Genomic DNA, 17,198 nt, shown 5'->3' with positions numbered 1-17,198 from the left:
ATTTTTACTGATTGTTCATGAAACCTGAATCCCTGATCAGGAATTCCCGGAGTGAACTGTTGTTCACAGGAATGACTGGCTGAAAATTCACAGGCCCCAAGTCCATGAATTTCTGCCAATGATTTAAACAGACTAAAAACCAGCCCATAATTTCTGCCATTTCAGCAATGTCTGCCATCAAGACTACAGATGAGAAATAGCATCACAGTTCATTACAACAGGAGAATAATGTCCACATTGGGATTGTGCTGTGTAGTGACCCTTACTGGTAGTGCCATAGGAAGGTGGCAAGTAACATTGTAACTGTGTGAGGAAAACAGAGGTAATTTTAAGTGATCTATAGTTGCAGAGTTAAATATTAGGAATAAGTTATAGCTTTAAGATGGTTGAATTAAATGTTGCCATTTAAGGCTGTGTAAACCTATTGTGAGATTCATGCTAGACAGAAGTGTTTGTATCTGTGAAGGTCTGGACAACTCAAATTCATCTTGTTTTGTGCTCAGAGAGGGTTGTGGCATGAAACATAAACAAGCTTAATAACCAGTGACACCAATAGCGTAGGAATGCTTTCTGAGTGTAGATTTTGCTGAATATAGCAGTTGGTTTTAGAAGGCTAGATAGAGAGGAAACATCTTTCAGATTGTGAGAAGAAAAGCTATACCATGATGCAATGGTTAAGGAAACAATTGCAGGAATGGCTCATTAAGGAGACTAGAGAAATGAAGAGAAGTTTCCAAGAAGTCTGAAGTTACATTAATAAAGAAAGAACCGAGCAGCATGGTGGCACAGTGGGTTAACCCTGCTGCCTCACGGTGCCGGGGTCCCAGATTCAATTCTGGATCACTGCCCGTATGGAGTTTGCACATCCTACCCGTGCCTGCGTGGGTTTCGCTCCCACAACCCAAAGATGTGCACAGTAGGTGGATTGGCCTGGATAAATTGCCCCTTAATTGGAAAAATGAATTGGGTACTCTAAATTTATTAAAAATAAACAAAGAAAGAACCGCCTGAAGAATAAGATAATATTTCTGGATGTTAAAGTCAGAGATGGGAAGTGACGAGCTGATATGGTAGGCCACAGACAAACAACAATTCTGAAGCAATTGGAAGGCTTGTTGTCCTTATTTCCTGAGTTTGTGCAGCATTTTGGAAGCATGTTGCGATTCAAGATAAAGGAAGTTTTAAAGGAGAGGTGGAAAACCTGGCGCTGGATTTCTTGTTAAAAGTGAAGTGGAAGCTTTGTTTGACAGGATAGTTGGAAAATCTGGAGTGCATTATTAATACAAACAGCTGATGGAAAACATTGTTTGGAAAAATGCTTTAAAGCGTGTCTTTTTGGGAGTAGAGTTAGGAAACTCATGTGCCAATCATCTGGGGGGATTGTGAGAGAAATTCACAGAAGATCAGTTCAGCAGCATTAGCCATTTAGTTTCAGAATGGGGGGTTATTTTTGAAAACTATATATACATTTATGAACCTAAGGAGGGAGTAAAGAAGCATTGTAGTATAATCAAACTTTCCATGTTTAATAATGTTTTCTTTCATATTATTAAAAACTAATGAGTAATCCAGTGTTTCTATTCCTCCACATTTTCGAAAAATAAATAAAAGTTATAGTTCTTTGAGCCCGCATTCCATTCTGGAATGTTTCTGTCCAGTGGTAACACCAACTGGGAAAAAACTGTGTCATTTATAACTATGCAGCGAAACGAGCAGATAAAGAGACATTTAAAGTAATGACAGTGGAATAGAACATCAGATATCTCAATGATGGGATGATGTATTTTGGATGAGGCACTGATCAATGGAAGTGAAATTGTTCTTCCAGAAATACAGAACGTGGTATATGTGTGAATTACAGAAAAACAGGAACTAACTCCAGATGATCCAGAGTAATGGGAATGGGGAGGTCTGGCTGTCTTATCAGAAGAGAGTCTGCTGGTTGTAAAATATGGACCAATCCATTTCACGATGAATATTGACCAATGTTTCCACGTGACTGGATGACCCCATTAATCACAGATTGACTCAACGTAGAGTCTTGGCAGCATGGTGGCACAGTGGTTAGCACTGCTGCCTCACAGCTCCGGGTTCCCAGGTTCAATTCCGGCCTCGAGTGACAGTCTGTGTGAAGTTTGCACTTTATCCCTGTGTCTGGGTGGGTTTCCTCCGGGTTCTCCGGTTTCCTCCTGCAGTCCAAAGACGTGCAGCTAGGTGGATTGGCCATGCTAAATTTCCCCCCCAGTATCCGAAAAGGTTGGGTGGGATAACTGGGGTACGAGGATAGGGTAGAGGTGTGGGTTAAGAACGCTGCTCTTTCCCAGGGCCGGTCCAGCCTCGATGGGCCAAATAGCCTCCTTCTGCACTGTAGGGATTCTATGATCTTCTATGATGTTGGCTCAAGAGCTGATATGTTGAAGGGCCATTTGGACTCAAACCATAAATTGCTCCTCTCCACAGATGCTGCCAGACCTGTTATGCTTATCCAGCTTTTCCTCTTTCATTTTGATATCAAATATATCAGCAATGAAACTCACCTGACATAGAGCCAAACATCAGGTCCTCTTTCTACTTCAACTGTGTCATCTAATGGTTCCGGTACCATTTCGATTTCAGGAAGGAGTAGACGATATACGACAAATGACTGTTGCATTGTGCCATTTTCCAAAGAACCAAGAACTCCCCAAGGTGCAGAGACAGGAACAATTGTACCTGTGGATAAAGAAACACAGCAGTTCCAGGTAAGGGGACTGGGTGACTTTGCTGAGATGTGGAAAACACTGATGTGGATACATTGAATTATAGACACACAGAATGATGCTGTTCCTGTGCCTTTTGCTGGAGTTATCCAATTAATCACACTGATTTCTTTCCCCACTGACCCACTTAAATGTTCCCCATTAGTTCAACATTTATCTTTTGAATGGCGGGATTGAATTTTCTTCCATCAGACAGAGCATTCCAGATTACAATGATTCATTGTTTAAATGAAAGTTTCCTCTGTTCTTTTGCCAATCATATTAATTCTATGTCCTCCGGTTATTGACTCCTCTGCACTGGAAACAATTTCACCAAATTTACTCTGTCAAAACCCTTCTAGGTTTGAAAACCTCTCAAATCTCCTGGTAACTTTCTCTGCTCAAAGGAAATTCCCTCCAACTTCCCCAGTCTCTCCATGTAGCTGAGGCCCATCAACACTCACATAATTCTCACAAATCTCTGTGCAACCTCTGCAAGGCCCTGGGCTCCTTCCTGAAGTGTGGAGCCCAGGATTAAGCACAATACTCCAGCTGAGGCATAACCAGTGTTGCACGAATGTTAAAAATAATTTTTTCACTTTTCGATTCTATTCTTTGAATAACACCAAGGATTCTTTACATTGTGGCAATTCATGGAAGCTGGTTGTCCTTGGTGACCGCGTCTGCAGGAGGTGTGTCCAATTGCATCTACTGGTTAGTCGCATTTCGGAGCTGGAGCTGAGGGTGGATTCACTGTGGAGCATATGCGACGCTGAGCAAGTCGTGGATAGTACGTTCAGTGAGGTGGTCACACCGCAGGTGAGGATTGAACAAGCAGAAAGGGCCACCAGGCAGAGTAGAGGAAGGCAGGTGGTGCAGGAGTCCCCTGTGGCCATCTCTCTTTCTAACAGATATACTCTTTTAGATACTGTTGGGGGAGATGACCGTCGGTAAAAGCAGTGGCAGCCAACTCCATGGCACCATGGGTACACAGTAGGGGAGGAGGAATAACGTCAAGGTTACAGTGGTAGGGGATTCAATTGTAATTGGAGCAGACGGGCATTTCTGTGTCCGAAAAAGTGATTCCAGAATGGAATGTTGCCTCCCTGGTGCCAGTGATATCACTGAACGACCACAGGGCATACTGAAGGGGGAGGACAAACAGGCAGATATGAAGTACACATTATTACTCACGGCATAGGCAGATGTCGTGCATGCAGAATTTAGGGAGCTAGTAAGTAGATTGAAAAAACAGGAGCCAGAAGGCAGTAATCTCTGGATTACCTCCAGTGCCACGTGAGAGTGAGTATAGAAATAGTAAATTGGTCAAGATGAATGCATGGCTGGAGGAAAGGTGCAAGAGGATGGGCTTCAGATTCCTGGGACATTAGGACCGCTTTTGGGAATGGTGGGATCTGTACAATGCAGACAGTTTGCACCTGAACCAACATGGATCCAGTGTTTTTGCAGGGAGGTTTGCTAGTGTTGTTGGGGAGGGTATAAACTAACTTGTCAGTGTGGGGGAGGGATTCTGAGGGAAGATTCAGCAGGAATAGATGCACAGCCAAAATTAGAAGAGACATCAAGTGACATAGGAAAGCAGAGAATGTCTCGACTACTTAAGTCACAAGGGAGTTTGTAAGATTGGATGGTATTTATTTCAATGCAAGGAGTCTGATGAACCCAGGGAGATGAATTTAGGGCACAAATTAAAACATGGGGATATGATTTCATGCTGTCACTGAGATATGGTTGAGAGAGGGATGGGATTGACAGCTCAATATTCCAGGATACAGGATTTTCAAGTGAGATATGGCAAGTGAGGTGTGGCAATTGTGATCAGGGAATCAAATACAGCAGTAAGGAGGGACAACACCTTGTAAGGCACTTCGACTGAAGCCAGCTGGATAGAACTTAAAAACCGAGAAGGAGCAATCAGATTGATGGGAGTGTTCTCCAGGCCCACAAGCAGACCGAGAGAAATAGAATAGCAGGTATGTGGACAGATCTCAGAGGTGTAAAAGTAATAGGGCAGTGACAGTGGACATTTCAGCTTCCTCAATATTAACTGTGGTAGTCAAAGTGTGAAAGGTTTAGAGGGAGCAGAATTCTTAACATGCAACCAGGAGAATGCTTTAAGCCAGTAAGGAGAAATGAAATGAAAATCGCTTATTGTCACGAGTAGGCTTCAATGAAGTTACTGTGAAAAGCCCCTAGTCGCCACATTCCGGCACCTGTCCGGGGAGGCTGGTACGGGAATCGAACCGTGCTGCTTGGTCTGCTTTAAAAGCCAGTGATTTAGCCCAGTGAGCTAAACCAGCCCCTGTAGGCCCTACAAGAGAGGGAGCGGTCCTGGTCTTAATTTTAGGTAACGTTGTTGAGCAAATGGCTGAAGGATCATTTGTGAACATTTTGCAAACAGTGTTCGTAACTCGCAGATGCGAGTCAGGATGGTATTGGTGCGGCGTTAGTTCAATGAGATGACACATCATCCTAGGCACCAGTAGCTTACGTGTCACGGGCAATGACACCCACTGAAACCAGATATGCACAGATTGAGAAGGAGTGCTTAGGTCTTCTGACCGGCATCCTCAAATTTCATGATTATGTCTATGGCCTGCCGACATTCACTGTCGAGACGGATCATCGGCCTCTGGCCCACATCATCCATAAGGACCTGAACGACATGATGCCTCGGTTGCAGAGAATCCTGCTTAAACTTAGGAGGCATGACTTCAATTTGGTGTACACGCCTGGCAAGGAGCTCATCTTAAGGATGACCTGACGGTGATCGATAGCGATGCCATCCTTCTCAAGCTGGACAGGATTGTCATTCCACTCAGTCTCCAGAGCTTGGTGCTGCACCAGATTCATGAGGGACACCTGGGCGTCGAGAAGTGCAGACGCAGAGCCAGGCAAGCTGGCCCGGCATCAGCCAGGACATCACGAACATGGTCCTGAACTGGGCTACCTGTCAGCAATTCCAACCAGGGCAGAGCAAGGAGATGCTCCAACCACATGACCAAGAGACCTCTCCGTGGTCCAAGATTGGCATCAACCTCTTCCATGCTAATGGCGCGACTACATATTGATCATTGACTACTTCTCAAACTACCCAGAGGTGCTGAAGCTACAAGAGCTCACCTCACGGACTGTCATCAAAGCCTGTAAGGAGGCGTTCTCAAGGCATGGCATCCCAATCACCGTCATGAGCGACAATGGCCCGTGCTTTCACAGTCGAGAATGGTCTATGTTTGCCAGGTTATACAGTTTCAACCATGTCACCTCCAGTCCGCATGGAAAAGTCAAGAAAGGGGGGCACATTGCTAAATAACTCATCTGCAAGTTCGCGGACTCTGCTTCCGACATACACCTTGCACTGCTCGCGTACAGGGCAACTCCATTGTCCGGGGATAGGACGGCCAGATCGGTGGCTCAACTCCTGTCAACGACGCTTCCAGCCATACACCTGCCCAACCTTGATCGCCTCCCGGTGCTGCAGAAGATGCAGCAGCTTCAAGACCGTCAAAAAAAGGGCTATGATGCCTATGCCTCCGATCTGGCCATGCTATCCCCGGCAGACACTGTCAGGATCAAGATACCGGATGGTGGGTGGTCTGCTCCGGCTGTCGCTGTTCGACAGGCCGCGCCCCGTTCTTATGTTGTACGTATGGTTGATGGCGCCAGCGTGCGAAGGAATCGATGTGCACTGCGCAAAGTTGCTTGCCCACAATCACTTTCCCCTCCATTTCCACATGTTGAATTGCCACCTCCAGATACCTCAAGCCACGAGGCCACCAGTCAGGCTTCCATCCCGCCTGTCAATGTGCCGTCATCCCCTCCACCTCCTCTCCGGTGGTCGACCAGGATAAGACGCAAGCCTCAGAGACTGGATTTATGAACATTTGTTTTGTTTGCTCTGTTGTGTATTCCTCAGTCAGTCACGTTAGACAGACTCATTCACATGTACTTCCATTCACATACACCAAAAAAACATAAAAAAGGGGGAGATGTCATGATATGCAAACATGCAGCTAATGAACACTTAGAAGAGGACACGACCAATGAGCAGTCAGGACACTCAGGGGTGGTATCTCACTATAAAAGGGATGAGGCAATCATACCCCGCCTCTTTCCACAGACCAACATCTACAGAGTGAGACAGGGTGTATCCTCAGCATCACACCCCAGCACGTGGCTTAGAGCAAGGCTGGTTCAGTTAGACTGAGTTACTACAATTAGGTTTGCAGAGAGTCGAACTCAGTGAGAACTGTGCTAATAGTTCAATAAACACATTGAACTCATTTCAAAGTCTGGAGCATCTTTTACTTAAAACTGCACCAAGTGGCAGCCTGTGTTATTCCAAACAACATAACACAACAACTCTAATAAGATTGAAGATGTGCAGTTGCGATCCCAGGCAGCCAAGGCTGTGGGCCAAGTGCTGGAAAATGGGATTAGAATAGTTAGCTGGTTGTTTTTGACTGGTGCAGACACGGTGGGCTTACAGATCTTTCTGTGCTGGAGGTTCCTGTGACTCTATAACTTTTTAAATCCACCTTCTCAAATTGTCCTGCCACATTTGAGAAATTTGGCAGTTGGCCAAAAATCAGTTTGCCTCTGAGCTAAAAATAGACAGCAGTTGTCCTCTCCAGAGTTTCCTGGTGGGTTGGGTCGTCTTAAAACGGCAGCTCACCTGCTTCCCCCCCTTCCCCCACTCCAAATCAAAAGCCCAGCCCAGTGGCTAATTAGAGCAGCGGGAATCATCACCAGCTGGAAGTATATAAGCAGCTGGTGAATGGCAGTTCCTTTGTGACCTCACAGTACGGTCACCTGCCTTTCAGAGCGCTGAGTTTGCGGATGCTCCGACTCTGTGCCAGGCTCCGCAGGCAAGACCAGGGGGAGGTCAAGCAGGGTTGGGGGATACAGAGACAAGTTTCTCCATTTCAGACAGATGGTAAGTTGGGGCTGGTGGGGGTGGAAGGGGCCAGACGGCAAAGACTTGAGTACAAAGGGCGGGGGGGGGGGGGGGGTTGCGGCAGTGAGGGGAGAGTGCTTTATGAGTCAAGTCATGGGCACGGGATGAGGCATGAAGCAGGAGGGCCAACCTTTTTCTGTGGGGTGGGAAGACAGGGGAGGGGTTCACTGAGGCACACGATTGTGGGGAGGAAAGACTGGGTAAGGTTGCACACAGAAACATGGAAAATAGAAGCCGGAGTAGGCCTTCCGGCCCTTCGAGTCTGTTCCGGCAATATGATCATGGCTCAGTAATATGTTCCCTTTTCCCCCCACATCTTTTGATCTGTTTAGCGCCTAGTGTTGTACCTAACTCCTGGAAAACATAAAATGCTTTGTCCTCCGCTGATTCCTGTGATAGCGAGTTGCACAGGTTTACCACTCTCTGGGTGAACAAATTTCTCCTCATCTTAGTCTGAAATGGTCAACCCAATATCCTCAGACTGTGACCCCTGGTTCTGGACACACCCACCATCAGGAACATCGGGCGGGATTCTCCGACCCCGTGCCATTGGCGCTGCCGCGGTCGGCGTAGCGCCGGTCGGGGTCTGGCGATTCTCTGCACGCAATGGGCCGAGTTAGGCCGAGTCCCGCCGGCGCCGTTCTCATGTGTTCCAACTCGGCGGGACCTTGGCCTTGATATTGCGAGGGCGGCCTGGTGGGGGCAATCCAACCCCGGGGGGGTGCCTGGCCTGCCCACCGATCGGTGGGCGGGCTTATCCTGGTGGGGGCCTGTATTCCTCTGTGCCGGGCTCCTATTGTTCTCTGCCATGTTGCGTCGGTGCCGGAGCGGAGAAGGCAAACTCTTGCTGGCCGTAACATGTATGTGCAAACTCGTGCCAGCCGTAGAGCGCATGCGCGGACCCACGGCGCCCGTTCTGATGGCCGTATCGGCAGCTTGAGCGTCATAAGGCTCCCTAGTGCCGTTCTGGCCCCCTGTGAGGCACAGGATCAATGTTCCCAGGGCCTGTTGATGGGCCGTAAAACGCTGCAGCATTTACAACAGCATCAATGCTTAGCCCCAGGATGAGGGAATCCCACCCATCATTCCTGAATCTACCCTCTCTCGTCCTGTTAGAATGTTATACGTTTCTATGAGATTCCCCTTCATTTTTATGAACTTCAGTAAATACAATCACAACTGACTCAAACCCTCCTCAAACGTCCATCCTGGTTTCCCAGGAATCAGTCTGTGACTGGGGAGGTGGGAAATTATTCAGAGTCAGAAAGCACAGAGGCTCGATAGGCTGGGACTTTTCTCCTGGAGTGTAGGAGGCTGTTTTAACGCAGTTCCTGGTTAGGATCTGGAAGCACTGCCTGTGAGTGTGGTGAAGGCAGATTTAATTGAGGCATTTAAGAGGCAAGTCTAAAAGGAAGCTACGGGAAGAAGGCCACATGGAGGGCAGTGAAAACAGTGCACAAATCGGTAGAATGAGTTTGGAAAGAGTGTTTCTTTTTTTATTGATTGGGTGTGGACATTGTCGGCAAGAACAGCCTTTTTTGCCCATCCCCAAATTGCCCTTGAACTGAGTGGCTTGTTAGGCCATTTCAGAGGGAAGTTAAGACTATAAGACCATAAGACATAGATGCAGAATTAGGCCACTCAGCCCATCGAGTCTGTTACACATTCAATCATGGTTGATACTTTTCTGATCCCCATTCTCCTGCCTTCTCCCCATAACCCCTGATCCCTTATTAATCAAGAACCTATCTATCTCTGTCTTAAAGACACTCAGTGAATTGGCCACCACAGCCTTCTGCGGCAAAGAGTTCCACAGATTCACCACCACCTGGCTGATGAAAATCCTCCTCATCTCTGTTTTAAAGGATCGTCACTTCTGTCAGAGATGGTGTCCTCTGGTTCTAGTTTTTCCTTCAAGTGGCAACATCCTCTCCACATCCACTCTATCCAGGCCTCGCAGTATCCTGTAAGATTCAATAAGATCCCCCCTTATCCTGCAAAACTCCAACGAGTACAGACCCAGAGTCCTCAACCGTTCCTCATATGACAAGTTCTTCATTCCAGGGATCATTCTTGTGAACCTCCTCTGGACTCTTTCCAAGGCCAGCGCATCTTTCCTTAGATAAGAGGCGCAAAACCGCTCACAATACTCCAAATAGAGATTCAGAAGTACATCCCTGGTCTTGTATTCTAGCCCTCTTGACATGAATGCTAACATTGCATTTGCCTTCCTAACTGCCAACTGAACATGCACATTAACCTTAAGAGAATCATGAGCAAGGACTCCCAAGTTCCTTTGTGCTTCTGATTTTCTCAGTATTTCCCCATTTGGAAAATAGTCTATGCCTAAATTCCTCCTTTCAAAATGCATTACCTTGCACTTTTCCACATTGTATTCCATCTGCCACTTCATTGACCACTCTCCTAGCCTGTCCAAGTCCTTCTGCAGCCCCCTTGCTTCCTCAATACTACCTGTCCCACTACAGATCTTTGTACAATCTGCAAATTTAGCAACAGTGCCTTCAGTTCCTTCTTCCAGATCATTAATGTATATTGTAAAAAGTTGTGGTCCCAGCACAGACCCCTGAGGCACACCACTAGTCACCGGCTGCCATCCTGAAAAAGACCTCTTTATCCCCACTCTCTGCCTTCTGCCAGTCACCCAATCCTCTATCCATGCCAGGATCTTACCCTTTACACCATGGGCTCGTAACTTATTTAACAGTATCCTGTGCTGCACCTTGTCAAAGGCCTTCTGGAAATCAAATAAATCAAGTCCATTGGTTCTCCTTTGTCTAACTTCCTTGTTACCTCCTCAAAGAACAGATTTGTCAGACATGACCTTCCCTTGACGAAGCCGTGCTGACTCAGTCCTATTTTATCATGCACTTCCAAGTACTCCGCGATCTCATCTTTAATAATGGACTCTAAAATCTTACCAATGACCAAAGTCAGGCTAACCAGCCTATAATTTCCCATCTTCTGCCTCCCTCTCTTCTTAAATAGTGATGTTACATTAGCCACTTTCCAGTCCTCTGGGGCCCTTCCTGCCTCAAGTGATTCCTGAAAAATCACCACCAATGTCTCCATAATCTCCTCAGCTATCTCTTTTAGAACCCTGGGGGTAGTCCATCCGATCAGGTGACATATCCACCTTCAGATTTTCAGTTTCCCCAAAACCTTCTCCTTAGTAATGGTCACTGCACTCACCTCTGCCCCCTGGTTCTCCTGGAGCTCTGGCATCCCACTGGTGTCTTCCACTATGAATACTGATGCAAAGTAACTATTCAGTTTGTCTGCTATTTCTTTGTTTCCTATTATTACTTCTCCAGCCAAGTTTTCCAGTGGTCCAATGTCTATTTCTGCCTCTCTTTTACCTTTTATATATTGAAAAAACCTCTTCCTATCTTCCTTTATATTACTAACTAGCATGTGCTCACATTTCATCTTCTCTCCCCTTACTGCTTTTTAGTTGTCCTTTGCTCGCTTTTAAAGGCTTCCTAATCCTCTGGCTTCTCACTAATCCTCACCATTTTGTATGCTTTTTCTTCATGCTGTCCTTGACTTCCCTCGTCAAGCATGGATGCCTTGTCCTCCCCTTAGCATGTTTCCTCCTCCTTGCGATGAATTTCTGTTGTGCCTCCTGAATAACCACCAAAAACACCGGCCATTGTTGTGCCACTGTCTTCCCTGCTGGGCTCCTTTTCCAATAATAATAATCGCTTATTGTCACAAGTTGGCTTCAATTAAGTTACAAAGTTACTGTGAAAAGCCCCCAGTCGCCACATTCCATCGCTTGTTCTGGGAGGCCGGTGCGGGAATTGAACCTACGCTGCAGGCCTTGTTCTGCATTACAAGCCAGCTGTTGAGCCCACTGTGCTAAACCAGCCCCAATCAACTCTGGCCAGCTCCTCCCTCATGTCTTTGCAGTTACCCTTATTTAATTGTAATACCATTACATCTGATTCCGGCTTCACCCTCTCAAACTGCAGGGTAAATTCTATCATATTGTGGTCACTGCTCCCTAAGGGTTCCTTCACCTTAAGATCCCAAATCAGGTCTGCCTCATTACACATCACCAAATCCAGAATTGCCTGTTCCCTAGTAGCACCTGTTACAAGCTGCTCCAACAAACCATCTCTTAAACATTCCACAAATTCCTTTTCTTGGAATCCATTACCAATCTGATTTTCCCAGTTCACCTGCATATTGAAGTCCCCTATGATTATTGTAACATTGCCTATTTTACATGCTTTCACAACTCCCAATTTATTTCATGCCCCACATCCTGACTACTGCTAGGGGGCCTGCTCATAACTCCCATCAGGATCTTTTTACCTTTGCTCAACTGTACCCACACAAATTCTATGCCTTCTGATCCTATATCGCTCCTTGCTATCGATTTAACTTCATTCCTTACTAACAATGCAACCCCGCCCTCTTTGCCCATTTACCTGTCCTTTCGATAGGACACATATCCTTGTATATTTAGATCCCAGCACTGATCCCCCGGCAGCCACCTCTTGGTGATGCCCACAACATCGTACCGGCCAATTTCAACGTGAGCAACAAGCTCATTTACCTTGTTCTGTATACATGATAGTCAGGTAAGTTTGGTAGATTTCCTTCCCGTAAGGACATCAGTGAATCAGATGTTTTTGTTCCCCAACAATCAACAATGGTTTCATGGATCATCATTTGACTTTTTGGGCAGGATTGTCTGCGAACCGGCGGCAACTCCGGCGGCAACTTGGGCGCCGAGGAGAGGCACCGGCACCGGAATCCTTCGCACCTTCAGGGGTTAGGCTGACGCCGGAGTGGTTTGCGCCCTGCCTGCCGGCGCGGAAGGGGCTTGGCATCATGCCAACCGGCGCCATAGCGCCTTTGCCAGCCGGCATGAGTTGGCGCACGTGCGGGAGTGCCAGCGTGTGCTGGCATCAGCCGAGCACATGTACAGGGGGATCATCTCCACGTCGGATATTGTGGAGGAGCACAGCAGCCGACGTGGAGGAATAGAGTGCCCCCACGGCACAGGCCCGCCGGCGGATCGGTGGGCCCCGATTGCGGGCCAGGCCACCGTGGGGGCACATCCCAGGGCCAGATCTCCACATGCACCCCGAGGACCTCAGAGGCCACCGCGCAGCCAGGTCCCGCTGGTAAGTACCTACTCTAATTTACGCCGGCAGGTCCGGTCGAAAACGGGTGGCTTTTGGCCCATCATGGGCCGGATAATCGCTGGGGGGCTGCTGCCAGTGGCCGCCAACCAGCGCGGCACGATTCCCGCCTGTGCCAAATCCCCAGCGCCGGAGAATTCGGCAGCCGGCGGAGACAGGATTCACGTCGCCCCCAGACGATTCTTCGACCCGGCCCTTTATTTCCAGACATTGTTATTTCAAATTTCACCATCTGCCATGGCAGGATTCAAATCTGGGTGCCCAGAACATTGCTCTGGGTGTTTGATAACCTGCCCAGTGACAATACCACTTCGCCATCGCCTCAGGAAGGGACGAGGTCAAAGGGCAGGTATTTTATCTTCTCCGCTTCCACTGGAAGGTGGGTGAGAACAGGCGAGGTTTGGGGTGATTTGAGTAAATGTGAATTGAACATTGAATAATTCATTCACAGACACCGCAGTAAAATTGTTCGATTTAGTTCATTTCGGTTTTCCTGTTAACATCCTCCTCCATTACCCAATTATTTTACCACCTGCAAAAGTTGAAATTATGCCTTGCACACCCAAATCCATATTATTAATATTTACCCAAAGTGTAATTATACTATTGCAGATTAAATGAAATGAAAACCGCTTATTGTCATGAGTAGGCTTCAATGAAGTTACTGTGAAAAGCCCCTAGTCACCACATTCCGGGGCCTGTCTGGGGAGGCTGATACGGGAATCGAACCGTGTTGCTGGCCTGCTTGGTCTGCTTTAAAAGCCAGCGATTTACTTCACCCAGTCTGAAAAACAATTGTTCACCGTGACTCTCTGGTTTCTGTCACTGAGATAATTCTGTATCAATGCTGCCAATCACTTTAAACCCATGCGTTTAAATGTTGCTATCATATTGTAATTTCACAAACACCTTTTGAAAGTGTATAAACACAACAACAGCTGTACAATCCCCATTATCCATTAAATATCGAAATGAAGTTTTTCAAACAGGATTCCCCTTGAACAATGATGTGGAGATGCCGGCGTTGGACTGGGGTGGGCAAAATAAAATGTCTTACAACACCAGGTTAAAGTCCAATAGGTTTATCTGGAATCACTAGCTTTCGGAGAGCCTGATGAAGGAGCTACGCTCCGAAAGCTAGTGATTCCAGACAAGCCTGTTGGACTTTAACCTCTTGAAAAAGGCAGAATTTCCACCGAGTCTCAATCAGGAGCCAGCATTCCCGCAGCATCCGGTAAACTAAGAGAGATGCAGTTTATCAGCTTCCACACGGGTTCATGTCGACTCAAATAGTGGGATTCATGCCTGACAAAGAACCTTTATTATACTCGGAAAATTCAACAGCCACAGCTGGAGTCAGAACATGAGTTTGGAATCTCACTCCCAGCACACGTGGGAAACCTACCCAGATTCTGGGAACATAAATCCTGCAGGTTTCAAAGAAGTAGCCCAAATGACCCTTCAACCCACTAGTCACATGTGAACGAGGAACACTCTGGGATTGACAATTGTGGAATTCTTTGGTCAGTGTGTCAGTCTGTACAGAAAGTTTCAAACGTGACAGGTTAAAGAGTGAATTGCTGTTTTATATTCTGTTGTTACTTTGAAGGAACATAGAACATAGAACATAGAACGATACAGCGCAGTACAGGCCCTTCGGCCCACGATGTTGCACCGACATGAGAAGTCAAAAACTAAAGGCTATCTAACCTACACTATGCCATTATCATCCATATGCTTATCCAATAAACTTTTAAATGCCCTCAATGTTGGCGAGTGCACTACTGTAGAACATCTGACATACCTGCAGAATTATTAAAATATAGATAATTGAAAAGTTTCCCCAGGCCGACCTCCAGTGCATGTTCCATATCCATTCCAGAAACCTCCGTTTCAACCAATTGGTGGCTTTTGAATTTCATTACATCATAACTCTAAGATTAGAAGAGAAAATCGATTACGATATGACAACTGAACTAACACCAAAATAGATCAGTGTTGAGAGGATTGTCCTCAGTTCCAAGGTGTGGTCACAGTATTCATGTCCTGGATGGACTGACCATGTAAAAGATTTCGGAGTTTTGATGGAATTGTTGGCATCAGCACTTCCAGATTAATTTTGATTCCTCTCTCACTTTGTCAACTTTAGTGTTCTGCACTCTGGGCCTTGTCCCTTCCCCATTTTTAAAAAACAATAAACATACATAGTGAAAAGTTTGTTGACGTTTTTCTACACTGAATCAATACAATGAACACATTCCCAGTTTTGTAACCCCCACAAGACCCATGGGGACAACCCGCCCAATCTACCTGTGGGGCACGTGGATTATGAGCTCGCCCGGTGAGGGGTGGAGGCCCATTAATTTAATCAGATAAAAGGCGGCCTAGGAAGAAACCGGCATCTTCAGATGGTCCTGGCTGGGATGAGCTGTGCACTTCACTTAGCTTAGCTGAAGGAGCTGAGTAAAATATACCCATGTTTACTGATGATACAAATCTAGCTGGGAATGTAAGCTGTAAGCAGGACACAAAGAAGCCCACAGGTACAGGCAGGATGGGTAAATGGACAATACCTTGCCGGGCAGAGATGGCAATACTGCACAGCCCGCTCCACCAGCTGTTAAGAAGGGGCACCAGTGGGTATGCCCCCCCCACCGCACCAGAAGAGATTCATGGAGATGAAACAGAGATTTCCCTCTAAGAAATTGCTTACCCATTTCAAACCAGCCAAGTTGCTTCTACTCACATGTTGTGGAGATGCCGGCGTTGGACTGGGGTGAGCACAGTAAGAAGTCTTACAACACCAGGTTAAAGTCCAACAGGTTTGTTTCAAACACGAGCTTTCGGAGCACGGCTCCTTCTTCAGGTGACTGGAAAGGCTTGTTCCAGAAATGTTTATATAGACACAGTCAGAGATGCCCCGGAATGCGAGCACCTGCAGGCAATCAAATCATCAAAGATGCAGAGAGAGAGGTAACTCCAGGTTAAAGAGGTGTGAATTGTCCCAAGCCAGTTCAGTCGGTAGGCCTCTGCAAGTCCAGGCTTGTTGGTGGGGGGCCACCAACAAGCCTGGACTTGCAGAGGCCTACCGACTGAACTGGCTTGGGACAATTCACACCTCTTTAACCTGGAGTTACCTCTCTCTCTGCATCTTTGATGATTTGATTGCCTGCAGGTGCTCGCATTCCGGGGCATCTCTGACTGTGTCTATATAAACATTTCTGGAACAAGCCTTTCCATTCACCTGAAGAAGGAGCCGTGCTCCGAAAGCTCGTGTTTGAAACAAACCTGTTGGACTTTAACCTGGTGTTGTAAGACTTCTTACTCTACTCACATGTGACACTTCTCCTTACGGAGTGGGGGCCGTGTTTGCACATCGAATGTGCGACGGATTGGAACAGCCTATCACATTCGCGTCCTGCACACTGGCTGACGAGAGCACAATTATGCGCAAATTGAGAAGATACAATTTAGTGACATTAAGTCTGTTATAAGTTTCCTTTCAGAAAGTGGGTTTGATTCAGTGAATACAGGAGGAGCTGGAACAATCCCCAAGTGTACATTCCTTCACATTGTCTCACTAACTCATCCCAGTTCCCATACCGACCCATCTCTTGATCCGGTGCTGGAGAAGTAATCCCTGATATTTTCCTTACTACTCTACCTGGTAGTGAAGACCAATCAGGCGATGGCAGCTCCTGTATAAAATGTTAAGAAGAGCCGAGGACCGATTCCAGTCCAGTCTCATGTCTCAGGGTTGGCGTGTGAGCTGTCGCAGCGCCGCACATGTACCCCAAAAAACAGGCATTAAATAATTTGTACTGGTCCAAACAATAGAGAATGCGGTAAACTCTGAACTATACTTACCCCGCTCTGAATTACGAAAATGGGTTTAAAGCAGTGAACTTCTTCACAGAGGTCGAGCACCTTGTCTACCGCATTCTGTGCAGCGAGTTGGTTCCAGAAGAGGACAGACACGGTTAAGAAGATTCTCAGCATCTTGGTGTCGGCTCAGATCACTGGTGAAGCCACTGAATGACTCTCAGCACCTTCAGCTCGATCTGCAGTTTGAGCAGAGAGCTCAGAGATTTTTATCCTGTTTTAGGGAGATGATTTTGAATAAAGTTTAGCTACAGGCATGAACATCATGCATTGAAGAAATGCCCCAGATAATTAACTATGGAAATGTTTCTTCGTCCCAAATGTGATGAATTTAGAAATCATTAACCATGTGAGTGCTGGTTGCTGGGAAGTCTGCACTGTCCGCGGCAGCTATTTCATTATTAGTTCCAATTCACATACTCAGGA

The 17,198-nt window shown here is 46.7% G+C and overlaps 1 protein-coding gene across 1 annotated transcript in view; it reads right to left on the bottom strand.

Annotated features, from left to right (window-relative positions):
- LOC119966790 overlaps window positions 1–16,987 on the bottom strand; it is a 28,713-nt gene extending 11,726 nt beyond the window's left edge. The window contains exons 1-3 of the mRNA XM_038798769.1: window positions 16,758–16,987; window positions 14,695–14,824; window positions 2,538–2,712 (exon numbers count right to left, since the gene is read on the bottom strand). Coding sequence (XP_038654697.1) covers window positions 2,538–2,712; window positions 14,695–14,824; window positions 16,758–16,889 — 437 coding nt within the window. The 5' untranslated portion in view covers window positions 16,890–16,987. The remainder of the gene's footprint in view (window positions 1–2,537; window positions 2,713–14,694; window positions 14,825–16,757) is intronic.
- Between the last annotated feature and the right edge of the window lie 211 nt (window positions 16,988–17,198).

This window comes from Scyliorhinus canicula, chromosome 6, assembly GCF_902713615.1.
Source record: "Scyliorhinus canicula chromosome 6, sScyCan1.1, whole genome shotgun sequence".
Lineage (NCBI taxonomy): Eukaryota > Metazoa > Chordata > Chondrichthyes > Carcharhiniformes > Scyliorhinidae > Scyliorhinus > Scyliorhinus canicula.
This window is presented reverse-complemented; position numbering and strand designations above follow the sequence as displayed.